General features: G+C 41.1%; 1 protein-coding gene across 2 annotated transcripts in view; it reads right to left on the reverse strand.

The window, feature by feature from the left end:
* COPG2 (COPI coat complex subunit gamma 2) overlaps positions 1–27,651 on the reverse strand; it is a 114,771-nt gene that overhangs the window by 74,499 nt on the left and 12,621 nt on the right. For both annotated transcript variants that reach the window (XM_042972439.1, XM_042972449.1), the window contains 5 exons: positions 20,854–20,933; positions 11,851–11,926; positions 10,402–10,494; positions 9,389–9,475; positions 8,190–8,347 (listed from right to left, as the gene is read on the reverse strand). In XM_042972439.1, coding sequence (XP_042828373.1) covers positions 8,190–8,347; positions 9,389–9,475; positions 10,402–10,494; positions 11,851–11,926; positions 20,854–20,933 — 494 coding nt within the window. The remainder of the gene's footprint in view (positions 1–8,189; positions 8,348–9,388; positions 9,476–10,401; positions 10,495–11,850; positions 11,927–20,853; positions 20,934–27,651) is intronic.

Here is a 27,651-nt window from a genome sequence, read left to right on the forward strand (position 1 = left end):
AGGGGAATTATTACAAACCTAGAATGATAAAGGAAATGAGTATTTCAAGCCCGTCAGAAGCCCCCTACATGCCACCTTCCAGGCACTAGCGTGCTTCTGCCCTACAGATAAATACGAACTTTAAATGCCGTAGGTGAGTTGTGTCTATCAAGTCTGAAATTAACACAAAGAGAACCATACAGATTGTATCTGTTTGTGTGGGACTTCAATGTATCCACACTGTGGTTGCATTTAGCAGTAATTTGTTCATTTCCACTGTTGTATACTATTAACTGTATGACTATAACACAATTTAGTTTTTGATTCTAACGTTGTCCGACATCTGGACTGCTTCTACTTGGACTGAGTAACAGTACTAAAGGTATCCTTGGTATGTCATTTGACCCACGATTGTATGCATTTCTGTTTGATATTTAAACGAAGACAACGGAGATTCTGATTGGGGGTTCATTGAATCTGCAGAACAAAATAAGATGTGACATTTTTATAGTACTGAATATTCCACCCTGAGAACAGGATATATCCCTCCATTTATTCAAGTCATATTTCAATAACATTTTATGATTTTCTGTGTAGAGATGTATACAATTTGTAGATTTATTCATAAGGATCTGATTTCAATACAAATGGTACCATCTTTTCAAAATTTTACTTTATTGAGTGGTTACTGGAATACAGAAATTAAACTGATTTTGGATACTAACCTACCCAGTAACCTTGATAAATTTACATATCAATCCTGATAGCTAATAGATATTTTACATTTTCTTTTTTCTTTTTTTTTTTTTTAACGTTTATTCATTTTTGAGACAGAGAGAGACAGAGCATGAACGGGGGAGGGTCAGAGAGAGAGGGAGACACAGAATCTGAAACAGGCTCCAGGCTCTGAGCAGTCAGCACAGAGCCCGACGCGGGGCTCGAACTCACGGACCGCGAGATCGTGACCTGAGCCGAAGTCGGCCGCTTAACCGACTGAGCCACCCAGGCGCCCCTTCTTTTTTTTTTTTTAATGATTGTTTATTTTTGAGAGAGAGAGAGACAGGGAGAGACAGAGTGTGAGCAGGAGAGGGGCAGAGAGAGGGAGACACAGAACATGATGCAGGAGGCTCTGAGCTTTCAGCACAGAGCCCAGTGTGGGCCTTGAACCACGAGCTGTGAGATCATGACCTGAGCTGAAGTTGGACGCTTAGCCGACGGAGCCACTCAGGCGCCCCTAGATTTTACATTTTCTATATACAAAATCATGCTGTCCGCAAAGGCAATTTTATGTCCTCTTTCAAATCCCTATTTTTTTTTCTTATTGCACCAAGTATGACTTCCAGTAAGATGTTGCTAAAAAATAGAATTATCAGGCATTCTCTGTTTCATTTACAATCTCAAGGAGGAAAACCTTTAATAGTCCACCAATAAGTACAAAGTTTACTGGAGATTTTTTGGTACCTTATCAGAATGATGGTGTTCCCTTCTATTCTTTGCTTTGAAAAGAGATTTTTTAATCACAAATTGCCACTGATTTTTATCAAGTGCTTTTGTTGCATCCATTATGATACTGAGCCTATTCTCCTTTATTCTTTGAATGAGGAATGTTATGTTGATTTTTGACTGTTAACGGAACCTTGCACTGCTAGAATAAACGCGTACTGGGAAATTTGTTCATTATTTCTTCGTATATCTCTATCTCTCTCTTTCACCCCAGTCTCTCACATCTTCCTCAGGAATTCCAATTACATCCCAGGTGGCACACCAGTTGATAGTATCCCACAGTTCTCTGTAGCTGTTTATTCTTCTTTAACCTGTTTTCTGTGTTCCCTCAAATTAGTTGCTTTCTATTCCTCTCCCTTCAAATTCACCAACTCTTTCGCCGTTTTGTTAGCCACCTCTAGCCTGGTGCTAAGTCTATCCAGCAATTACCCATTTCTGTTACCATCTGTGTGGCAGGCAGAATGGCCCCGGAGACGTTCGTGCCTTCCTCCCTGGAACATGTGAATATGTTACCTTACGTGACACAGACCAACCGCTGACTGAAGGTGGGTAAGCAAATAGGGACCTACCAATCTCTGACCGCAAAGAAATGAATTGAGCCAACAACCGAAATGAGATTCGAAGTGAATTCTTCCCCAAAGCCTCCAGTTAGCATCAGCATCCTGCTAACATTCTTTTAACCCATGAGACTTCTGTCTAACCTACAGAACCACGAGATCATACACGCACGTTGTAATAGCCATTACATTCGTGGTCATTTGCCATGGCAGCAATAAAAAACCAATTCAGACTTTGGTACCTGACGGTGAGGTGCTACTGTAACAAAAACCTTAAACTGGGAAACTGTCTTTGGAAGCAAGCAGTCGGTAAAGGCTGCTAGAATTTCAGGGAGCATGATGAAGAAAGCCTAAATTGCCTTAAGCAGACTGCTAATAGAAATGGGGTCTTTAAGAACACCACCAGCGAGGGTTCACAGACCACTTACAGAAATCTGGTCTTGGAGTCCATCCCAAAACAGAAGAACACACATTCTTTTCAAGTGTACATGGAACATTCTCCATAACAGATCACATATTAGACCATAAAACAAGTGTCAACAAATTCAAAAAGATTGAAATCATTCCGTGCATCTTTTCTGACCACAATGCTATGTAACTAGAAGTCAGGCACAAGAAAAAATCTGGAAGGAGTACAGATACATGGGGGTTAAATAACATGCTACTAAGCAATGAAAGGGCCAACAAAAAACAAACAAACAAAAAACAAAGAGGAAATAAAATACATGGAGACAAATAAAAATGAAAACAAAACAGTCCAAAATCTTTGCGATACAACAAAAGAAGTTCTAAGAGGGAAGTTTGTAGCAATACAGGCCTAACTGAAGAAGCAAGAAAAATCTCAAATAAACAACCTAATCTTACTCCTAAAGGAGCTAGAAAAAGAAAAAAACCCAAAACCAGTAGAGGGAGGGAAATAAGATTAGAGCAGAAAAAATCATATAGAAACTAAAAAATAGAACAGATCAATGAAACCAGGAGCTGGCTGTTTGAAAAGATCAATAAAATTGATAAACCCTTACCCAGACTCTTAAAAAAAAAAAAAGACTCAAATTTAAAAATCAGAAATGAAAGAGGTGTCATAACCAAAACCACAGAAAAATTAAAGATTTTAACAGAATATTATGAAAATATATGCCAACAAATTGGACACTCTCAAAGAAATGAATAAATTTCTACAAACATAACCTTCTAAAACTGAATCCGGGGCTCCTGGGTGGCTTAGTTGGTTTTAAGCGCCCGACTTAGGCTCAGGTCATTATCTCACGGATCGTGAGTTCGAGTCCCATGTCCGGCTCTGTGTTGACAGTGCAGAGCCTGAAGCCTGCTTCAGATTGTGTGTCTCCCTCTCTCTCTAACCCTTCCACACTCATGCTCGTTCTCTCTCTCTCTCTGTAAGAAATAAACATTTAAAAATTTTTTTTAATAAAAGTAAAAATAAAACTGAATCAGGAAGAAATAGAAAATTTAAACTGATTACTAGCAATTAGGGGCACCTGGGTGGCTCAGTCAGCTGAGCGTCCAGCTTCGGCTCAGGTCACGATCTCATGGTTTGTGGGTTTGAGCCCCACGTCGGGCTCTGTACTGACAGCTCCGAGCCCGGAGCCTGCTTCGGAGTCTGTGTCTCCCTTTCTCTCTGCCCCTCCCCTGCTCACACTCTGTCTCTCAAAAATAAATAAATAAATAAAATAAAAATATTATAAAAATTTTTTTGAAAAAGAAAGAAAACCCTAAAGACTCCACCAAAAACCTACTAGAACTGATATTTCAGTAAGGCCACAGCATACAAAAAAAAAAAAAAAAAAAAAAAATCAATGTACAGAAATCTGTTTCATTTCTATACACTAATAATGAAGAAACAGAAAGGAATTAAGAAAGCAATCCCTTTTACAATTGAACCAAGAATAAATAAAATGCCTAGGCATAAACGTAACCGAGGAGGTAAAAGACCTGTACCCTGACAACTATAAAATACTGATGAAAGAAACTGAAGATGACAGAAATGGAAAGATATTCCATGCTCCCATATTGGAAGAACAAATATTGTTCTACCCAAAGCAATCTACAGATTTAATGCAATCCCTATCCAAACACCAACAGCGTTTTTCACCGAACTAGAATAATCCTAAAATTTGCATGGGACCACAAAAGACCCTGAACAGACAAAGCAATCTTGAAAAAGAACAACAAATCTGGAGGTATCACAATTCCAGATTTCAAGTTATACTACAAAGCTGTGGCAATCTAAACAGTATGGCAGTGGCACAAAATTAGACACACAGATCAGTGGAACAGGATTAAAAGCCCAGAAAGAAACCCATGAATATAAGGTCAACCAATCTTTGGCAAAAGAGGCAAGAATATGCAATGGGAAAAAGACGGTCTCTTCAACAAATGGTATTGGGAAAACTGGACAGCGGCAAGCAGAAAAATGAAACTGGACCACTTTCTTTCACCATACACAAAAATAAACTCAAAATGGATTAAAGACCTAAAGGGGAGACTTGAAAGCATAAAAAACCCAGAAGAGAGCACAGGGAGTAATTATCTGCCACCAGCCACAGCAACACTTTTCCCTTCCCTCCTGAGGCAAGGGAAACAAAAGCAAAAATAAACTATTGGGACTGTATCAACATAAAAGGCTTCTGCACAGCAAAGGAAACAATCAACAAAGCTAAAAGACAACCTACTAAATGGGAGAAAATATTTACAAATGACCTGATATAAGGGTTAGGATCCAAAGTATATAAAGAACTTACATGGGAATGCAAGCTGGAGCAGCCACTCTGGAAAACAGTATGGAGGTTCCCCCCCAAATTAAAAATAGTACAACCCAGCAACTGCACTACTAGGCATTTATCCAAGGGATACAGGTGTGCTGTTTCGAAGGGACACATGCACCCCAATGTTTATAGCAGCATTATCAACAATAGCCAAAGTATGGAAAGAGCTCAAATGTCCATCGATGGATGAACGGATACAGACAATGGAGTATTACTCCATACATATACATACAATGGAGTATTACTCGGCAATCAAAAGGAAAGAAATCTTGCCATTTGCAAATATGTGGATGGAACTGGAGGGGATTATGCTAATTGAAGTAAGTCGGTCAGAGAAAGACAAATATCATATGACTTCACTCATGAGGACTTTAAGAGACAAAACAGATGCACATAAGGGAAGGGAAGCAATAATAATGTAAAAACAGGGAGGGGGACAAAACATAAGAGACTCTTAAAAATGGAGAACAAACAGAGGGTTACTGGAGGGGTTGTGGGAGGGGGGGATGGGCTAAATGGGTAAGGGGCATTAAGGAATCTACTCCTGAAATCATTGTAGCACTATATGCTAATTTGGATGTAAATTAAAAAAATAAAATTTCAGAAAATGATAAAGAACTTCTAAAACTCAACACCCAACAAAAACCAAACAATCCAATTAAAAATGGGCAGAAAACACGAACGGAGACATTTCTCCAAAGACAACATACAGATGGCCAAGAGACACATGAAAAGATGCTCAACATCACTCATGACCAGGGAAATGCAAATCAGAACACGAGATATCACCTCACACCTGTCAGAATGGCTAAAATAAGGAACACAAGAAACACAGCTGTTGGCGAGGATACGGAGAAAAAGGAACCTTCATGCGCTGTTGGTGGGAATGCAAACTGGTGCAGCCACTGTGGAAGACAATATGGAGGTTTCTCAAAAAGTTGAAAATAGAACTACCCTGTGATCCAGTAATCACACTACTGGGTATTTACCCAAAGAATATAAAAAAAACACTAATTCAAAAGGATATTTGCACCCCTATGTTTATCGCAGCATTATTTACAATGGCCAAACTATGGACGCAGCCCAAGTGTCTGACAAACAAATGGATAAAGATGTGGCACGTATGTACAACGACATATCATTCAGCCGTAAGGAAGAATGAAATCTCGCCATTGGCAACAACATGGATGGGGCTCGAGAGTGTAACGCTGAGAAATAGGTCAAAGACAAAAATATTAGAGGATGTCACTCAAACGTGTAATTAAGAAACAAAGTAAATAAAAGAAAAAGAGAGAGGGAGTGAGGCAAACCAGGAAAGAGACTCAACCACAGGGAACAAACTGGTGGTTAGCAGAGAGGAAGTGGGTGGGGGGATGGGGAAAACCGGCAAAGGAGATTAAGGGTACACTTATGATGAGCACCGAGTCACGTACAGAATTCCTGAATGACTATACCTACGTCTGAAACTAATAGAACACTGTATGCTAACTAGACTGGAATTAAAAAGAAATCTAGTCTTGGAGAATCCTGTGAGAGCGCAGAAGGGGGCACAAGTTGTCGTAAGCTGGAGTAAGGTGGATCCTTGTCACACGTTAGCGGAGAGATGAGCGGAACTGTGTCCTACAAGTTATGTGGAAAGCAGAACTTGCAGACGATGACCTCGGCTCTTCGTTTGAGGAAATTTCCAAGGACAGTGTTGAAGGTGTGACCTGGTTTCATCTTGTTGCTCACAGTAAAATGGGAGACGAGAAGTTCCAGGAGCGGACAACAGCCTCCGCCCGTGCCTGTGAGTTCCAGCCTGCCCAATGCATCTTGGACTTGCGAGCAGGCCCCCAAACCGCAAATGCCAATTCCTTGTAGTAAATCTCTTTATATATTTACCTGCCTTGGGCTCTCCTTCTCCGGTTCAATTCTGACTGATACAGGACTCTATAAAAAAGGAACTAAAAGGAAATTCTAGAGCTTTAGTTTTCATTTCCTCTGCTCATTCATAACTATCTCCCATTGACGTCTTTAAAGCATCTTTTAGAAGTCTGTTAAAGTTTTTGTCTGCTAACTACAATGTCTGGTTCCTATCAGAATCAGTGTCTATTGACTGCTTTTTCTCTTAACCGTTGGTCACATTTCCAAATTCTTTGCACTTCTGTCATTTTTTTTTTTTTTTTTTTTTTACTGTATAGAAACATTGTGAATGACAGGATGCAAAGACTCGAGAATTTATGATGTTTCTCTAGCAGGCAGTTGACTTGGCTACGATCACACTCCAGACTTTATCTCTTCCACCACGAGGTGCGCCTGAATTCTCCATTCAGTTCTTTCAGTTCACAGCTACTTTTTGCCAGGCTTTCTAGAGTCTTCCCCTGTACCGTAGGGGAAGTTCAGGGTTTTTGCAGAGTTTGAAATCGATTTGGGGGCTTCCCCCCCGTCGTGGCTTCCTCCTTTCCAGGGTTTTCACCCTAGGTTTTCATCACTCTTCCAATCTCAAACTATATTCTCACCCCTCTTGTCCAGCAAATACCATGGCTTTCTGTGATCCCACCTCCAGGAACTGTGGACCTCGGGAGACTGATCAGAAATATACAGACCTCATTTCGTACAGCTCTGTCTCTGAGGCATCAGCTTCCCTCTGGTTTTTGCCTGCTTTTCACCACTCACCAGTGCTTTCAAATAGTGGTAGACTTCCCCATTGTTTGAGGGCGGCATACTTTTGTACTGAAGATCTAAGTGTTTGCAGTAAGGCTAATGTGACCAAGCTCTTTCACCATTACTAGAAGCCGGAAGCTCAACCGAATACTTTAACATTCCCTTTATCTTCTTTGTTGATATTTACATGATAGCTCCCTTTTTTTTTTTTTTTTTTTTTGGTGGTTACTCAAGAGATTACAATATTCATCCTTCTGTTATCACAGACTACCATCAAATAATATAACGCCAGTTCACGAACAAGATGAGAGCCTTACAAATGGTGTATTTCTTTTCCTCCGCCATGCCCTTTCAACAAATGAGTCATTAAATGCAGTACTTCAAGATTCTTTTACAAAAATAAAGGAACAAATAAGACTCTTAATGTCACCCCGGCTTTCACATTTAATTACTGCATCGCCTATGATCTGTATTTTTTGTTCCCTATCAGCATCTTATTGTGTTACTAGCAATCATAATCTATTACATACATATACCAAAGCACCCATTAAGGTAAAAAACCAAAAATGTTGCATGACTTGGAAGGCCCCAGATTTTCTTAATTTGGAAAACACTAAATCTCTGTAAAATCCGCACAGCCCAAAAAAATCCCCCAAGGAAATACACCTGGACGTATGTTAGCCAGCAAACAAAAAATCACTTAGGTTTAGGTGAAGACACTTACCCCTCTTCATTTTCTTTTAGTAAGCGACTGGCAATTCGGATAAGCATGCAGTAAGCAAACTGTGATTTGAGGCCGGATTTAGTAAACTTATTCAACATCTTAGAAACAGCAAGGCGATCGTTCTTTTTAAGGTGATACAGGACTCCCAGCGCATGGTACTAAAGAACAAGAAAAAGGATGTAACATCCAGAAAGCAGAGGAGGAACAGGACAAACTTCCAGGAAAACAAAATCACATGGAACGAGATTTTTAGTAAAAAGATACCCAAGTCAAATGTGTACAAATAGAACAACTTTTTCGTACGGAATCAAACGCAGGCAAGACTGAAAGGAGAAGAGTTTCACCCCCAGAAACTGTAGATTCAGATTGGACAGGTGGTATTAAAGAGGTGACATACAATCCGAAGACGGCTCTAGCAGGTTCATCACTCCCCCATACATCCTTAGCACAAAGGCGCTCAGGTCCAAGGCTTTACCAGTGTCACAGGTCTCTGTTAGTGGCTTTAAGTCATCTGTGGCCATGTTAGTAGTTAAAGGATTAATCTCCTAAAGCAGGCTCAAGGAGCATAATTATCGTGGCACTTCGTGTAAAAACACAACGATCAGAGTTAAGAGAGCGAGACGGTTTCTTGAGGGAAAAACTACTCCTCTATTTCCTCATAACTAAATACGCCTACAGAAGTTGTAAACATTAAAAGGGGGCGAATAAGTATCCTCTCCAATACAAATGGGGTACTTCACATAACATTGCCAGTGACCATTTCGCTCTTCTCTTTTAATTAGGAATTAACGAATATCCAAAGGAGATCTTCCCAACAAAATGGTTACGTTTCACAAAATAAAATTACTCTTGACTGTTGGCGTAATGTCTACTATAACCAAGTTCTGAAAAGCTTAGACTTGAACATCCTTCTTCACAAATCATTTTTCACGTAAGGGGCTGAAACGCAGTGTGAAGGACCTCTGGAATGAGCATCTCAAACTGCTACTGAATTTAAGAATCTTTCCTGAACGTTCCTACAGCTTCTATTAAACGCTAGCAGGGTCTATGACAGTAACTCTAATTAACGGGATACCTACTAATAGGCTGCTTAATATTACACTTCCGCTAACACTCATCTAGGGAGCCAATAAATTGTCCCTGAAATGAAGGGTTAAAGAAAGCTGATCTCAAGACCTAACGGGACTCGATCACAGTACCTGGACCATAATGTTATCACTGGAAGCAGCTTCTTGGGCTTCATTGACCCAGCGTTTAACCACGTCATAGCTTATCTTCATCATGTGCTAGACACAGAACAAAGCGAGAATAGAAAGTGCATGGTCACTAGAGGTTTACAGACATGAACTGGTTTTCTTAGAAAAATCACTAGCAGACATTTCCAAACCAAAGAGACAACTCTGTAGCTTTTTGAAGTCTACTTCAAGTCTCTACTCCAGACGCAACTAATAGGCCAGAAACTCTCTCCAAGATGAGGAGGGGTTTGTGGGCTAAGATGAGAGGGGAGGGACAGGAAAGGAAGGGCTAGTTAATAGGACGGTGCTTGAATAATGTGTACATTCTAGGTTTTACTTCCAGGAAACTCACCTGGAAGGAAAAACAAAAACAGAAACAAAAACACACAGTACTGACAGATCCCTTGCTATAAAACTTGACCACCTACACTCCAGACCCAGAAACTCTTGTGATTCAGATGATCTAACCCATTCACACACTAATAACCAATTTTAACCAAATGCAAGGTGACCTCAGGCTGTCATAAATTTTGTTTTGATAAAAAGAGAAAGAAAAAGTATTCCTGAAACAAAGACCACTTTCCAGTAAGAAATTTCCAAGTGGGGCGGGCGGCTTTGGATGGAAGGATACCACACACACAGGGCACTAAGGAAAGCAGACGATACAAGAGGCAAGAGGTCAAGTTCAGGTCACAAAGGAAGATTAAAAACAAAACAAAACAAAAACGACCTTCAGTGTCTTCCCGGTCTGCCACCTCACCCCCCATCCTTTGTGATTACCAAAACCTTTCAAACATGGAAATGTCACCTTTTTAACTGCCTATATTGTAACGCTGCTCTGATAAAACACTCTTGGATAAAGTAATAGAGACGCAAATGTGTTTTTTGAATGTTTCACGGTTCACGTGGGAGAGAATCACAGTGATATTTTGTTTAGCACCCGCTCGAGCCAGGCAGCTGGCCACTCGTTCACTTACTAAGGACGACACCAGTGCCGAACTGGAGACGCTGGAGACTTTATCCACAATGGCCTGCTTCATGTATCTTTCAATGGCCTGCAACATTGTTCCCTGAGAACATTCATAAAGAAACAGTTGTTGAAGCACACATCTTCACCCAAAACTACGGCTCCAGAATAGTTTACAAAAACCAGTCATATATTTGTTTCCGTGCCAATATTTAGACTGCGTTAAAGGGACTGCCATCTACTAGAGTAACTCTATCGCAGAGGGCAGGAGCTAGACAACCAAGTTGAATCTTCAAAGAGAAAGACCGGAAGGAAGCAAATTAACCGTTCAACAATGAAATCAACGGTCTCAGCGTGGAGAGTCCCAGCCTGAGGAAAAGTGTAAGCCCAGGCTCCACTTCTCAGGGATGTTACAAAGGAAATTCCTAGAAGGGGATGGAGCTGCTTTTGAAATTCTGAAGGTATCTCTGCACAAAGGGGATGTATTTTATACGGATCCCATAAAGCCCTACACATCAAATGTGATCCCTGATAATTTTAGATACCTAAGAAATTACATGTTTTTTTTTCTAAGAAATTACATGTTTAATATGCTACTGCAGAGTGTCCTCAATACGAAGTCCTCTGCAAATAAAGTCCTTTTTAAGTGGAAGAAAGCTTAGCACTGTGAAGGTAGCAGCAGATGAAGATACGTAAACAGACGGAGATCAATATTCAAAGACAGCCTATGGCTAGCGTGGGCAGTGTCCAGTCTCAGGCTGACCGATTTAATACTAAAACAAAGGCAGCCACAGCAAAACACATCACACCATTTCCATTACTCCTTCTAGGGTCCAGATTTACCATTTGCTCCTACGCAACCTTTAAAACTTGAGAAGACTGTAAACATACACATAAAATATACCCAACCATGAATAGAGCTGAAATATTATTCAATATGCTGGCAATGGCCAGTCTGCCCTTCATTTTATAACCTTTCCTACTCAAGAGTTCCCAGAAAGGGACAGCCTAATTTCATCCCTCCAGATGTGAGGGACTGAGTCAAGGTTAAACACCGGACTCAGACCTTTTGTGGTTATAAGCCACTGGCTGGCTGATGGTTAACTAGGTTCTCTCTACTGAATATATAAATGAGGAGGCCTGAGCCTCGTAAGTGATGGATCACAATAGTAAATATCGGAGAAATCTTGCTGTTGAGTTCCTTAAAGCTGTCCTATTTCTTGCTCTGTCATCTGTTGTAAGCTTTACCTCAAATTCTGAGAGATCCAGATCCTATAATAAAGTTGTTTAAAAAAAAAAAAAAAAAAAAGCCTGGAGGCACAAAAGCCTTTCAGGTGGTCCTGTTTCTCTAATATTGAAGATTCACAGAGTCAAGACTAGGGAATCCTATTAAATTTACGGCCACCTGTAGCTAAACACAGTGTCCCCTTTGATGCCCCGGTAAACAAAGAGAACTTACATCAGTGATTCTGCAGAGAGCCCTGATGGCTGGGCCTCGGTACACATCTTCTTTTCCGGTCATGTCCTTAGTCAGACTAAGAAAAATCAAATGAGTTACCATGAAATCAATTGATATCTCTTCTGTGGAGTCCACCCCTAGCTAATTCCCATTGTCCCCATAATTATCTTAATGCAGCTATGAATTCAGCAAATATTCATTGAGTGTCTTCTTTGGATAAATATTAAAACGACTGGATAGAACGCTGTCCTAAATCTTAAGAATATAGCAGTGCGCAAAACAAAGTCTTTGCCTTCATGGAGCTAATGTACTAATGCGAAGAGATAATATATTACATAAATGAAATATGATTTTAGATACTGGTAACTGGCATAAAAAATGAAGACAATGGAATAGCGAGCCACCGGCTGAAATCCCCCAAATCCTAAAAACCCATCAGACCAGACAACTCCTTAAAAGAGCCTGACTAAAATGATTAACTCACGAAGTCGTGCTCCCTCTCACAGGCACAGTTTTCCCCAAATGACAGCTGTCTATGGCTTCAGACCTCTCTATGGAGTTTCCAAAATAAGCAGAGGAGTGTGGACAGAGCTACTGAATTCCACATCCATGCTTCAAAGAGGTTTTTAGCCTTTATGCATCATTCACCCTATCTTCCTGTCCCTGTCCTCTGTGTTTAATCTGTCCCCAGAATGACTATCCATCCCCTCCCCACTCACCTCCCCCTCACGTAATCCAAAATGGCCTCCAACTCCAACTCACTCCACCAGGATGTCATGACGAGAAATTAGTGGAGAACTGATAGTCCTTCAATGTCTTTATTTATAAGAGTATTTTCATAAACTTTCAAAACATTCAGAGAAATATAAAATACAAAGTCTAAGCTGGGCCTCAGCGACCCTAGACAGTCTCTGTGAACAGTTGCTTATGTTTTCTTAAGGAACTTCTAAAAAAATATATACGACCATAGAGACATTAAAATGCATGCAAATGAATCTCCACTCTTCTGGCACCTCCCTTTTTCACTTAATATATTTTAAGAATCTCTCCATATTGGCAGACTTTAAAAAATTGTAGGTATCTGTATATTTTTAAAAACCCAAAATATATCTAAAATATCATTTTAATGGTAACACAGATTTCCACTGTTGGGATATAAATAATTTATCCATTAGTCTTTTTCACAGATATTTGCATTTTTCCAATTAGATAAAAAGTGAGGCTTGGCAGGTTTAGTATCTTCTGAGGTCTCGCTCCTCGGCTTCTATGTGACATGAAAGCAGCCATGCACAATACATTTAAAACAACGGGCATGGCTGTGTTCCAATAAAACTTTATTTACAAAATGAGGCAATAGTTCTTGCCACGGGCCAGAGTTTGCCAACCGCAGCTCCGTGTCTTAGTTTGGGCTGCCCCGACAAAGGCTTACAGACAGGTAGTTTGTTTGGGAATGTGTTCGAGGGAAGGGAAGACAGAGAGGTGAACAAAGAAGGAGGGTACTTAATACAAAGGAATTTTCTCTAATGGGTCACTGCCACAGGCAACTGGTTATTTGATGAGCCATCTTCTGAGGAGGCTTATGAAATACATGTTGGAACCACATTTCCGAGGGATGAAAAGGAAAGAATTTATCCACCAGCTCTCAGCCACTGGCTGACAGCTAACCCCAGAGCGTTCTCTCCCCATTTGGTTAACATTCACATGTTACCTCCCATATGTGAGTTCCAAGTCAGGGCCCAAACCGGAGCACCAGGGAAACTGGGGGGCAACCAACAGAATACACAGCGCGTGCTTCAGCAAGGCACTGTTCACGCAGGTGAGCTGGCCCCTGTACAGAACAGCTGACCACGAGCACAGCTAGGATCAGAGAGAAGGCCTGAGGCAACAGCATCCAGAACAGTCTATCCTTCACGTCCGTCAAATTTGAACATGTCCTCCATTAAATCTAACCTGTCACTGAGCCTTCAAGATGGTAACCATCCACTATTTCTACAAGAGATTGGAAAATGAATGGCACATGGTATAATCCTTACTGCTACCATTCATTCCGCAGCCGTGATTGACATCCACCACATCCTTCCCACAATCACCCAATTCTATATTCCCCTCACGCTTAGCCAGCACTTGATCTCATCTTGGTCAGGTGTCTGATAGGTGACTCAAACCTTTATCTCCAAGGATCTGAGCTCTTTGTTGGAGATTTACCATGGCTGGACCATTGGCTGTTCCCCATCCTCTACTGACCATGGTCTCAGGCATGAACACATCAAAATATACGTAAGTAAATAGTACCTTGAATTCTAGATACAGTCCTCTCTTCCACATTTGTAGAGCAACAAGCCTAGCTCCTGATAGGGATCAAGGTCAACTACCTCTAGGAGGACACAGCTCCTTTCTTTACCTGCTGGTCCATCAGCATCAAGAATCCAAAGCGACCCAACAGTAGTCATCATTTTAAATGTGCAAACTGGCTCACTTCTCTGCCCCAGGACTTCTCAGACACTGGAGCGGGTGGTGCCTGTGGTCGCCAACTTGTCATTTGGACGTGTGGATCCAGAAGTGTGGGGTATCTCTGTGCTGAAGGCAATCCTCAAACAGCAGGAACCAGGAGTCAATGGGTTAAATGCCTCCCCCTGTTCATCACTGAGAACACGGTCTCTTGAGAACCAGCGCCTTTGACTCACATTCAGGGTGGGGATGGGAAGCATGACTTCTACAGGCGGGCCACTAGTCCTACTTTCACCTCTCGATTCCTGGACCCACCTGTTGTATTTATTGGTGACAGTATCATACGCTGGCCATCAATTTAATGCACATACTTCATCCCAGAGGAGAACCCTCCAACTTCACAGGGTCCCATCGCCAAACTACTACCTCAACTGAGCCACCATTGCATTTAGGCTATCTGCTCCTGACAGAATGTGGTGAAACTACCGGATCTCTTGGTCACGAGCCCACCGTCACACGGCTTTTGCCAAAAAAATGAGTGGCGAGGTCACGTAGGATACCATGAACCTAAGAAACTGTACCCCTCGGATCTACTGAAAACCCATGGATCATCTTCTAAGATGAGAAACTTATGCAATCAGATGTATCAACCTTTTCTTTCACTGCCTCTGGAACTGCAGTCCTAACAAAGCTTTTCCCTACAACGAGGTTAAAGAGGAACACACTCCTGTTCCAGCACTTGTATGCTTCCATTTTGAAAATTTACAGTCTTTCTCCTTTTAGAGTTTTTTTTTTTTTAATTTTTTTTTTTAACGTTTATTTATTTTTGAGACAGAGAGAGACAGAGCATGAACGGGGGAGGGGCAGAGAGAGAGGGAGGCACAGAATCGGAAGCAGGCTCCAGGCTCTGAGCCATCAGCCCAGAGCCCGACGCGGGGCTCGGACTCGCGGACCGCGAGATCGTGACCTGAGCTGAAGTCGGACACTTAACCGACTGAGCCACCCAGGCGCCCCATCTCCTTTTAGAGTTTATTCGTGGATAGGATGTGACATATGGATCTGATTTTGTCTTTTCCCAAGGGACTACTCCGTTGTCTCAGCATCACATATTAGAAAGCACCCCAGTGTTTATCCCAGTGATCCGAGATGCCACCCGTTGTCATATACTACATTTCTATGTGTATTGGGGTCTAATTCTATACATTTGTACCAAAAAAACCTCTGACGATGTAGATCAGCATGGCCATGGTGACACATTACAAAGTCATCACACAATTTTATTCCCCTGGTCTGTCCATCCATGTGCCAGGACCATACTGCTTTAAGGGTCCAGGCCTTAATGCTTCACTGACTGGGAGAGCTCCCAGTTCTTCTACAGTTCTTTCCTGGCTATTCTTAAATATTTGTTTTTTGACTGAAACTTTAGTATCAATTTTTCTACGTTCATAATATATGGCCTGTGGGCTGCTCCACTGAGACTGCATTGAACTTACAAACTAATTTAGAGAGGACTGAAATCTTTCTAATGTTGAATTGATCCATTCCAAAACATTGATAATTGGTCGAGTGTACCTGGAGCCTTTCGGGGCTTTAAATTATTCTTTCCTCTTGGAAGTCTTCTGCGTAAGTTTCTCTAAGGTGGCTATGCTATCCTACACCCCCCTACAACGCACCTGGCCTTGGAGCAGGCTCTTTGACTTTGGTGCTGTCGGGCTTTGTGGTTTGAACCTAGATTCTAATGGGTATGGAATGATATCTCACTGGGGGCTTTAATCTGCATTTCCCTGATAATAACATCAAGAACATTCCACGTATTTATTGGGCACTCATATACTCTTTTGTGAGGTGTCTGCCCTCAGGTTTTCTTAATCACCATGGTTTCCCAGCAAGGTCACATCGTTGTCTACATGTGCTGAATGGCCGTGTCTAGTTTTCTATTCCTGCTGTAACAGACGGCCACAGTTGGTGGCCTAAAACAAAATTTTATCAACTTACGGTTCCATGGGTTAGAAGTCCAATGTGGGTCTCATTGGGCTAAACTGACTGCGTCAGTGGGGCTTACATCTACCTCACAGACAAGATTCATGCACCCCATCCCAAGTTCCCCCCAAATCTCATCACTTTACAGCACCAACCTAGAGTCCAGAAGCTCATCTACATCCCACGGATTCAAAACCCCTGACCTTATCATCAAAATCCTCTCAATTAGGTATGGGGGAGACTGGGTAGCCTCTCTCCTGAGGCAAAATTCCTCTCCACCTGTGGGCCTGTGAAATTAGAAAACAAGTTCTCTGCTCCCAAAATACAATGGCGGGACCACCCCAGGATAATAGTCAGACATTCCTGTTCACAAAGAGAAAATGGAATGGGGAAAATAAATAAAAGAAAGTCACTGGTCCCAAGCAATTCTGAAACCCAGCCAAGCAAGCTGGAAAAGGTTTCGGATGCTGGGCAGAATGCTCAGTCATTCTCCACTCCATGCTCTGGTCCTGCTCCCCTGCCCTCAGGGCCATCCTTTCGTTTTCATAAAGGGCAGCATGTGTTTAAAGCTGAGCAGTCTTTGGGGCGCCTGGGTGGCTTGGTCGGTTGAGCGTCCGACTTCGGCTCAGGTCATGATCTCATGGTCCGTGAGTTCGAGCCCCGCGTCGGGCTCTGTGCTGACAGCTCAGAGCCTGGAGCCTGTTTCGGATTCTGTGTCCCTCTCTCTCTCTGCCCCTCCCCTGTTCATGCTCTGTCTCTCTCTGTCTCAGAAATAAATAAACGTTTAAAAAAAAAAAAAAAAAAAAGCTGAGCAGTCTTCGGTCTTCTCGGCCTATATCCTGCTGTAGAATTTGGGACCCGGGCAACTTTCTCTCACTTTGTCCTCCCTCTGTCCCTTTCAGTCCACGCTGGCGGTGATGCTGGTTAAGATTCTCAAGAGCCCTGTGGGACTACCATATACGTACAGAGACTCACTCCATTAGACCAGAGCCTCACCACAGATCTTGCCTAAACAACCCCATCTCTATTTCCGGCTTCTGCTTAGATGCAGAGGAAATCTATGAGTCACACCCTTGATCTCTTCAGAGTGTTTTGTGTGAGTGAAGACTCTGACCTTTTCATCCTCCTGGGGTGTTAGCAAAAGGCTGTAGAGTAACTCCTTTGACTTTTCCTTTAGAGCACACTTTCCTACTGAATCTCTTGATGTTTGCGTCCTTTGCAATTGGGGCGGGCTGAGAATTTCCAAAAAAACTCTTGATTTTTTTTTTTTTTTTTTTTTTTGGTATAGTGGACCTATAACCTATCAGTTTCAAGTGCACAACATAATGATTTGGGATTTGTAAGGAACGCCTGGTTCTTTCACGGGTGTCTCCTCGATTTATTTCTCTACTCTCGCACGTGTTACCATGAGTGGCAAAAAGAAATCAGGCCGCACCTCAACACTGGAAATCTCAGTTAAACAGCCAAGCTCACGAGTCCTGATTTCTGTATAACTTCAGGGCACAATCCTAAGCTCTCTGCCACCACAGGACAAGGGTTCCCTTCCCTCCAGGACCTAAACGCCCTCCTCATCTCCTTCTGAGCCCTCCGCAGCGGCGCCATTAACGTCCACATTCCCGCCAACGATCTCAGCATTCTCTACCATGATCAGTGTTTTCTCTACTCCTCACTTCTTTCTGAGTCTACCATTCATTAACATCCCGGTTTCTACTAACGTTCCGTTCGAGGCCCTGTCAGCTTTTTCTGTCCTGAGCCCCCAAATTCCTCCCGCATCTACTCGTTGCCCAACTCCAAAGCCATTTCCAGAGTCTTAGGTACTTGTTACAGTAGCACCCCGCTCCAAGGTACCAAAACCTGTAGTGGTTTTTTCCCCCTACTTTGAGAGATAATTGGCATATGACACTGTACAATTTTTAAGCGCACAGTGTGCTGATCCGATACCCATACATGCCACAAAACCTATTCCTTTTCTACTGCTGCTGTGACAAATGACCACAAACTTAGAGACGTAAGACAACATTCATTTCTTTCTCTTAACGGTTCTGTAAGTGAGAAACCCAACACCGGTCTCACTGGTTACATTCCTTTCTGAACTGTAGGGTGAATCCCACGTCCCTGCCCTTTCCAACTGCTAGAGGCCACTCACATTGCTTGGCTCCCGGCCCCCGTCTTCCATCTCCAAATCCAGCAACATCGTATCTGCGCCCTGCTCCCCTCATCCCATCTCTTTCCTGACACTTCTGCTTCCCTCCTCCGCTTTTAAGGACCCTTATCCTTATAGGGCCCACCTGGATGATCCACACCATTCTCCCTACCTGCGGAGGGGCAATTTCATTTCCCCTTTGCTGCGTAATGTGACATATTCGCAGGTCCTGGGAATGAGGCCAGGGATATCTTTGGAGGGCCATTATTCTGCCTACTACATCTACTAATCACTTGAAATGAGCCAGAAGCAAACCATAATTCATGGCAGCCTAACGGGAGTCAGAGGAAAGTACTAACAGCTAAACAAACAAAAAACCCTAATCTATTTTTAATTTTTCCAATATTTAGTGACTATCGCAATCTAAGTGAAGATTTTCTGTTTGTTACTGGTGGCAGATATCGTTAGCTAACTAATCCGATACCCGTTTCCAACCCCTTCTCCTCTGCCTGCCCCTAATACTCGGGCTTTAAAAGCTAAACAGTCACTTTCCTGGTCCTGACGATAGTCGTAGAACACAGCTGTGTCAAATGAAATCTAAAAATCGCCTTGGGAAAAGCTATTGCATACCTGATAAAAGAGGCAGATGGTGCTGGCCCTCCCTGGCCCCTTTCCCGGCACCCCTCCCACCTTGAATGGTGCATTGCCAGTCATTCAGGCACCTATTTTGCGACAATGTGGGATTCGAGAAACACCAGCCCTCGCGCTGAACTACTGAACCAACACTCTATGCCTAGTGACTACATCGGGCTTTCGGTTCTTTCCAGCTGAAGGCCTTACTAACTGCAACTATATTCAATACAACTGCCGGTTAAAGACAAGCGCCCTCCTCCGAAATTTATTTTGTTACACAAAAGCCAAATTTACTTAAATGAATTATAGTTAATAATTAGGAAGGCAATTCTTTTTTAAATAACATTTGGGGTGTGTGTGTGTGTGTGTGTGTGTGTGTGTGTGTGTGTGTGAGATACATACTCCTTCTACGACAACTGGAAATCAAAATTTTACAGAAAACAAATAGCCACGATCCCAAACACCCAGAGAGAACCTACTGGTAATACATTAGTATATTTCCATCCACATTTTTTTATATATGTACATAAAATATTTTTAAAAGGGAGACTATATAAAGTACATAAACTTGAATCCAACTCTTACTCGGCACTTTTTGAGGACTTTTCCATATCATTAATGTTTCAAAAATATTTTCAAAAAATTAAAGTATCTCCTAATCTGATAACATGGTTGATTAAATAACATTTAAGAATGGCATATATTTATTTTATCCTTTTTGCTAGTATAAACAGTGTTGCAATGAACATTATTATATATGTCTTCCTATGCTATCTCTGATTATTTCCTGACCATACTTCCATCGATGTGGCATTACTGGGTCAAAGGGATAAACCCTGGGCAACTGCATGGCTCAGTCGGTTAGGCGTCCGACTCTTGGTTTCGGCTCAGGTCACGATCTCACGGTTCGTGGGATTGAGGCCCTTGTCGGACTCTGCACTGACAGAGTGGAGCCTGCTTGGGATTCTCTCTACTTTCTCTCTGCCCCTCCCCCACTCACACGTGTTCTCTTTCAAAATAAATAAACATTTAAAAAACAAACCACAAAGGGATAAACCTTTTTAAATGTTCGACAAATGTTGCCTAACTGCTTTCTAGAAAAACTGAATCAATTTATTATTCTGCCTCCTGTGTGTACAAGAATATCAATCTCCCTTACAAATACCTACTGCCTTTTTTCTTCTTTGCCAATTTGATGGGTAAAATTTTATAACTCACTGGAGTTTTTAATTTGCTTTTTTTGGGTTATAGTGAGAATGACTAAAAACAATCAGGTCCTTTCCATTAGTTATTTTATGAACGATCACTTGGAATTTTTTTTAAGTTGAAGAGTTCTTTACATATTACATATACTAGCTTTTTAATATACTTATTGTAAATATTTTGTGTCACTGTGTCGTTTACTTTTTGGTTCTGTTTCCATATTACAACGAACCTTTAAAATGTATTAGCAAATCTATTAGCATTATCCTTTGTGACTTTGCTTTATCACATAGGCATGGTTTTCACATGATGACAATCACACTTTAGGAAAGAATGCTTTAAGATATATACATATAATAACATATATATATTAATTCATATATATATGAATTAACATATATAACATATATAATAACATATATATAACATATATAACATATATAATATATATAAATAACATATATGTAAAATAACGTATATATATTAATTCCCATTGGCTTCCTTACAGTCAAAAAAGTAAAATTAATAGAAAAAGAACAACAAATACTCCACTAAATATAGAAGTACCCCCTCCTAGGTTCTGACCATTCGCATACCTGCTTGTGACAATGATCACATCCTCAGAGATTGTAGCCATTTCTTTGATAGTAAGATAGCACATTCTTCTCAGTGTTTGCTGCAAAATTATTTATAAAAGGCAGCAGTTATTCATAAGGAAATGGTTCTTTACACTATTTGAAGTGAGAGCCCCAAGTAGATATATTTAGAACATTATTCTGAAAAAGGTTCTCACCTACCCCAAAAAAATCCTTTTAAAAATACCTGGATGAGACAACATTCAGAATACTACTGTTTCCCAAACAAGTAACTGACCGGCACACATCTAGGTGAAAATTTTAAAATCCAGTTAATTATATAGAGATCCAAACTTTGACAGTGTGAATCCAAAGACATAGATTTCTCAAAGTGTTAAAGGCTTATCCTAGAAAATGTATTTTTAAAATTCTTTAAATATATACGGGGCGCCTGGGGGGCTCAGTCGGTTGAGCATCCGACTTCGGCTCAGGTCATGATCTCACAGTTTGTGGGTTCGAGCCCCGCGTCGGGCTCTGTGCTGACAGCTCAGAGCCTGGAGCCTGCTTCGGATCCTGTGTCTCCTTCTCTCTCTCCGCCCCTCCCCCGCTCATGCTCTGTCTCTCTCTGTCTCTCAAAAATAGATAAATGTTAAAAAAATTTTTTTTAATTCTTTAAATATATGGATGGAAAGACATGCAGACTCTGTATCTTCCTCAGTCCAGCAACTTAGATGTTTTTCCTTGAAGTATTTGTGCTTGTATAACCAACTTCCACTTTCAAGTATCAAGATTTCTAGAAGGATACCTGGATCCGAAGTAACTGTTCACTTACCAATAGTAAAGTTTCATCGACCTTCCTCCTCCCCTTCCCTCTGGTTTATTCATACACTACGGGCACCGGTTCCTCTAGCTTGTCTGGCCTCGTTCCCTACCAGGCAACGTCACATTTCTTATAAGCAGTGAAACTCAAAATACATCAGACCCGGCTCCAGACCCCAAGCTGTAAAAAGAACCTGGTGGAGACTAGTGAGCCCATTAAGGGAAGCGAAGGAACTGAGGAGTCTCGTGGTGATTAACCAGGAAAAAATCATCCAGGGAAAGTTTAAGTGAAAAGAGAAAGAGAAAGCCAGGAGGGGTCAGATGAATGGGGCAGATGACAGCCATACAAACCTACTCTGAGAAGAAAACAAAAAATAAAAATCAAAACTTCAGAGCTGAAGAAAATTTGTCCCTCCCCCCCCGATAAAAATCTACCGTGAAGTGGAATAAAACTGGAAATTAAAAAAAAAAAAAAATTCAGCTAAAGCACAAAAAACGGGGGTGGAGGTGGGGGGGAAGGGCTCTACACTATTAGTCATCAGGGAAATACAAAAAAAACCATATTTCAGATACTACTTCACACCCATCAAAATGGCTAAAATGACAAAGAGTGACAATACAAAGTGTTGGCAAAGATGTGCTTGTTACCACTAAAACATACTGTCTAAACAAACACACAGAAATGTCGAATGAAATAGGAACACAAAATTTAACGATGTAGCCAAGGGTAAAATCAAGAGCCATTCATGGGTGCCAAAACGGAAAAGCAAACACCTCATAGCCAGAGAAGTACAAGCCCAGGGCCTTACAGGCATAGGATAAAGGATCTAAAGTCTAGAAAGAGTGAGACTCTAAAAGGCACATTCTTCAGGCTCACAGAAAATCATTCTAGATAATGACTCAGAAATCTGGCAAGAAATGAAGAGCAGAAGTGGTAAACAGTGAAGACAGTGTGGTATTGGCTAAAGAATAAACAAATAGACGGATAGAATAGAAGAGACCCTGAGAAATATGCCCGCATAAATACAGTCAACTGATCTTTGACAAAGGAGCAAAGTCAATACAATGGAGCAAAGGTAGTCTCTTCCCCAGATGGTGCTGGAACAAGTGGACACCCGCATGCAAAAAAAAAAAAAAAAAAATCTAGACACAGACCTTACACTCTTAACAAAAATTAACCCAAAATGGATCACAGACCTAAATCCAAAATGCAAAACTGTAAAATCCCTAGAAGAAAACATAGGAAAAAACCTAGATGACCTTGAGTATGATGATGACTTTTTAGATATAACCCCAAAGGTATGATCATAAAAGAAATAATGAAAAAGCCAGCCTTGTTAAAAGTAAAAACTTCTGGGGTGTCTGGGTGGCTCAGTCGGTCAAGTGTCTGACTTCGGCTCAGGTCACGATCTCCCAGGTCATGAGTTCGAGCCCCATGTCAGAGTCTCTGCTGATAGGTCAGAGCCTGGAGCCTGCTTCGGATTCTGTGTCCCCCTCTCTCTCTGCCCTTCCCTGGCTCATGCTCTGTCTCTGTCTCTCTCTCTCAAAAATGAATAAATGTTAAAGAAAAAAAAAAGCAAAAACTTCTGTTCTGCAAAAGACAATGTCACGAGGATGAAAAAAAACGCAAGCCACAAACTGGGAGAAAAATGCCTGTAGAACACACACCTGATATAGGATTGTCACCCAAAATATATAAAAACCTCTTAAAAGTCAAAAATAAGAAAAACAACTTGATTAAAAATGAGCCATAGACCTTAAGACACTTCACTTAAACAGATAAACAGATGACAAATAAGTATATGAAAATATAAGTATTAAAGTGTAAGAGTTCTTCATATATTATAGATGTACACACTACAGGTCATTTGGGAAAGGCAAATTAAAATAATGAGATACCACTACGTTCCTAATAGAATGGCCAAAATCCAGAACACTGACAACACCAAATGCTGATGAGGATGTGAGGCATCAGGAACTCTCGCTGGTGGGAATAAAAATGGTACAGCCAAGGGGTGCCTGGGTGGCTCAGTCGGTTAAGCGACCGACTTCAGCTCAGGTCATGATCTCGCGGCCCATGAGTTCGACCCCCGCTGTGCTGACAGCTCAGAGCCTGGAGCCTGTTTCAGATTCTGTGTCTCCCTCTCTCTGACCCTCCCCCGTTCATGCTCTGTCTCTCTCTGTCTCAAAAATACATAAACGTTAAAAAAAAAAAATGGTACAGCCAATTTAAAAGATGGTTTGGTGACTTCCTGCAAAACTAAACATACTTTTACCATGCAATCCAACAATCGTGTTCCTAGGCATTTGCCTAAAGGAGTTGAAAACTTCTGTCCACATAAAAACATGCAAACGATGTCTACAGCAGCTTTATTCATAACTGCCAAAACTTGGAAGCAACCAATGTGCCCTTGAGCAGGTGAATGCATAAACTGTGGTACATCCAGACAAAAGAATATTATTCAGCACTAGAAAGAAAATGAGCTATCAAGCCACGGAAAGACATGGAGGAAATTAGGTGCCTCTTACTAAGTAAAAGAAACCAATCTGAAAAAGATACACGCTATATAATTCCAACTATACGACATCCCAGAAAAGGAGACAGTTAAAGCATCTGTGGTTGCCAGGGTTTGGAGGTTAGGAGGCAGGGATGAATAGATGAAGCACAGAGGATTTTTCAAGTCGGTGAAAATACCCTGTAGGGGCGCCTGGGTGGCTCAGTCGGTTAAGGGTCTGACTTCAGCTCAGGTTATGATCTTGAGGTTCGTGGGTTCGAGCCCCGTGTCGGGCTCTGTGCTGACAGCTGGGAGCCTGGAGCCTGCTTCGGATTCTGTGTCTCCCTCTCTCTCTGACCCTTCCCTACTCGTGCTCTGTCTCTCTCTCAAAAACAATAAACATTAAAAAATATACAAAAACAAAAAGAAATACCCTTTGTAGCATTTAATGATTATCCACGTAATTATGATGTGCCAATGCAGGTTCATGAATTATAACAAATTTACCACTCTGGTAGGGGATGTTGATAACGGGAGAGTCTATGCACGTGTCGGGTCAGGGAGTATACAGGAAATCTCTGTACCTTCCTTTTAATTTTGCTGTGAACCTAAAGCTGCTCTAAAAAAATAAAGGCTTTCTTTAAAAAGTGGTAAGGACATGAGTAAATCTCAGTGAACAGCAAACAAAACACCCACCAAAAATGATGCGTTATCATATGTGTATGTATATAAATGTGCATGTGTGTATGTATAATATACACATGTTTATACATTCGCATACATAAAGAGGTTCTCAAATCTTCCAGGAACAGGTACCAGACAAAGATAAATGTTAGATTCTGAAAGTCAAATATCCATGTTGCAATTTCTAGGGTAACCACTAAAAGAACTTCCAAACTATTATCCCTCTGATGCCCTGTTCATTTTAATTGTCTTTTTTCTCTTTTGGCTTCATTTTGGATAGTTTCTATCTGTCTTCCAGGTTACTGATTTTCTTCCCCTACAGTCTGGAATCTGCTATGAACCCCATGCAGTGTATCTTTCATTAAAAAAAATTTTTTTTATTGTTTATTTTTTTGAGAGAAAGAGAGACAGAGCATGAGCAGGGGAGGCGCAGAGAGAAGGAGACACAGAATCTGAAGCGGGCTCTAGGCTCTGAGCTGTCAGCACAGAGTCCCACGTGGGGCTTGACCTTGTGAACTGCGAGATCATGACCTGAGCCGAAGTCCGCCCACTTAACTCACGGAGCCATCCAGGCACCCCGAGGTGATACCTTTCTGAGAACTACACCAAACGAAAAGGTCTTTCCACTCTCACTGGTAGAAATACCAACGAGTGCCAGCCCTGCGTTCCGGTGTTCCTTTCTTTGGCCTTGGGCAGTTTCCTTTTACATTTGCACAGATCAATTCTTATCCAAAGGTTTAAGTGGAGCCCCTCAGCAAATTGCTAGAACTATCTCCTTCCTTTCTTGCTTCTCTCCCTCTCCCCCTACTTCCTTCCTCTTTAGTACTCTGCTCTACAAATTTGAGCTTTCTTGGCTTCCTCAAACTCTGTCGGTTTCCTCAACTCAGAGAGATAACTAGGCTCCTTTTCAGTGGGCCCTCCTTGACCTGATACTTGTAATCTGCCTCTGGACATGAGATAACGCTAGGGCTCACTCTGTTTTTCTTTTTTCCAGTTCACAGACCCAGGATGCCTGTTAACCTAATGTCTGAAAATTACTGTGTAATATATTTTGTTTGATCTTCTAGGTATTTGTGGTAGCAGGATAAGCCTCACCCCTTTACGGCACCATGGCTAGTAACAGAACAGAAATATGTCTTCTTTTTTTTAGTTTATTTATTTATTTTGAGAGAGGGCATGAGCAGGGGAGGAGCAGAGAGAGAGGGAGAGAGAGAGAATCCCACGCAGGCTCCACACTGTCAGTGCAGAGCCTGATGCAGGGCTCAGTCCCACAAACTGCGAGATCATGACCTGAGCTGGAAACCAAGAGTCAGACACTTGAACGACTGAGCCACCCAGGCACCCCCAGAAATATGTTTTTAATATCAAAATATATGGTGAATTCCTAGGTACTCTTTTATTATTAATTTCCAACACCAATCCTTTGTAACTAGAGAACACGGTCTGTACAATTTCATTCCTTTAAAATTTGTTGCATCTTGCTTTATGGCTCAGTATATAGTTTTTTTTTTAAAGATTTTATTTTTAAGTAATCTTTGCACACAACGTAGGGCTTGAACCCACAACCCCGAGATCAAGAATCACGTGCTCCACCACTGAGCCAGTCAGGCGCCCCTACAATCAATTTTTACCAATGTTCTTTGTGTTTTGCATTTACATTTAACGTGGATTTGGGTCTACATCTAATCTTATGCTATGATTTATGTTTGTCCTTCTTGATCTTTCTTTCTTTCTTTCTTTCTTTCTTCCCTCCTTCTTATGGCTGGATTTTTCAGCATTCTTTTTTTTTTTTTCACACAATTAATTTGGAAAAGAAAAACAATTAATAGAGAAAAATCAATGAAACAAAAAGCTGGTTATATGAAGAGATCAATGAAGTTTATAAAGCTCTAGACAAACTTCCCAGGAATAAAAGAGAAGATACAATTTACCAGTATCAGAATGAAAGAGAAGACATTACTTCTGATCCTACAAACACTACAAAAATAAAGGAGTATCATGAATAATTTTAGGGAAACAAAGTTCAACAATTTCAATGAAATGAACAAATTCCTTGAAAGATACAAACTATGAGAGCTCACTGAAGATGATAAATAATTTGAACAGATAGCACCAAATCTATTCTTTTTAATGGGGTTAATTATCAAAAGCCTTCTCCTAAAGAAGACAGCTTTACTAGTGAACTCCATCAAACATTTCAGGAAAAATTAATAATGATTCTACAAAAACTCTTCCAAAAAGCAGAAGAGGAAGAAACACTTCCCAATTCATTTTCTGGGGCCAGCATTATTCAAATGCGAAATCCAGACAAAAATATTATAAGAAAAACCTGCAGATCAATATATGTCATGACTACAGACTCAAAAATGCTTCACATAGTTTAACAAACAGAAACCAAAGATTTTATGTTTTCCAGAAGAATAAATAAGTGCATCTCCCCATATTAACATATTGAAAAAGAAAAGGCATGATCATCTAGTGGGTGTAGAAAAAGCAGTTGACAAAATTCAATACCCATTCACAAGAAAGAAATCTCTCAGCAAACTAGGAATAGAATGGAACTTCCTCAACCTGATAAAGGACATCTATGACAAACTTAAGAGCTAACACCATACTTGGTGTCACACTTGGTGGTGAAAGACTAAATGCTTTGTCCCTAAGATCGGGAACAAAGCAAGGATGTCCCCAACCGTCACTTGTATTTACCCTGTACGATAGTACAAGAAGACAGTACGGTAAGACAAACAAATAAAGAGCATGCAGATTGAAAAGGAAAAAATAAATTCTCAGGAGTCTTCCAAAATACTCCTAGAACTAATAA

Source organism: Panthera tigris, chromosome A2, assembly GCF_018350195.1.
Source record: "Panthera tigris isolate Pti1 chromosome A2, P.tigris_Pti1_mat1.1, whole genome shotgun sequence".
In the NCBI taxonomy this organism is placed as follows: domain Eukaryota; kingdom Metazoa; phylum Chordata; class Mammalia; order Carnivora; family Felidae; genus Panthera; species Panthera tigris.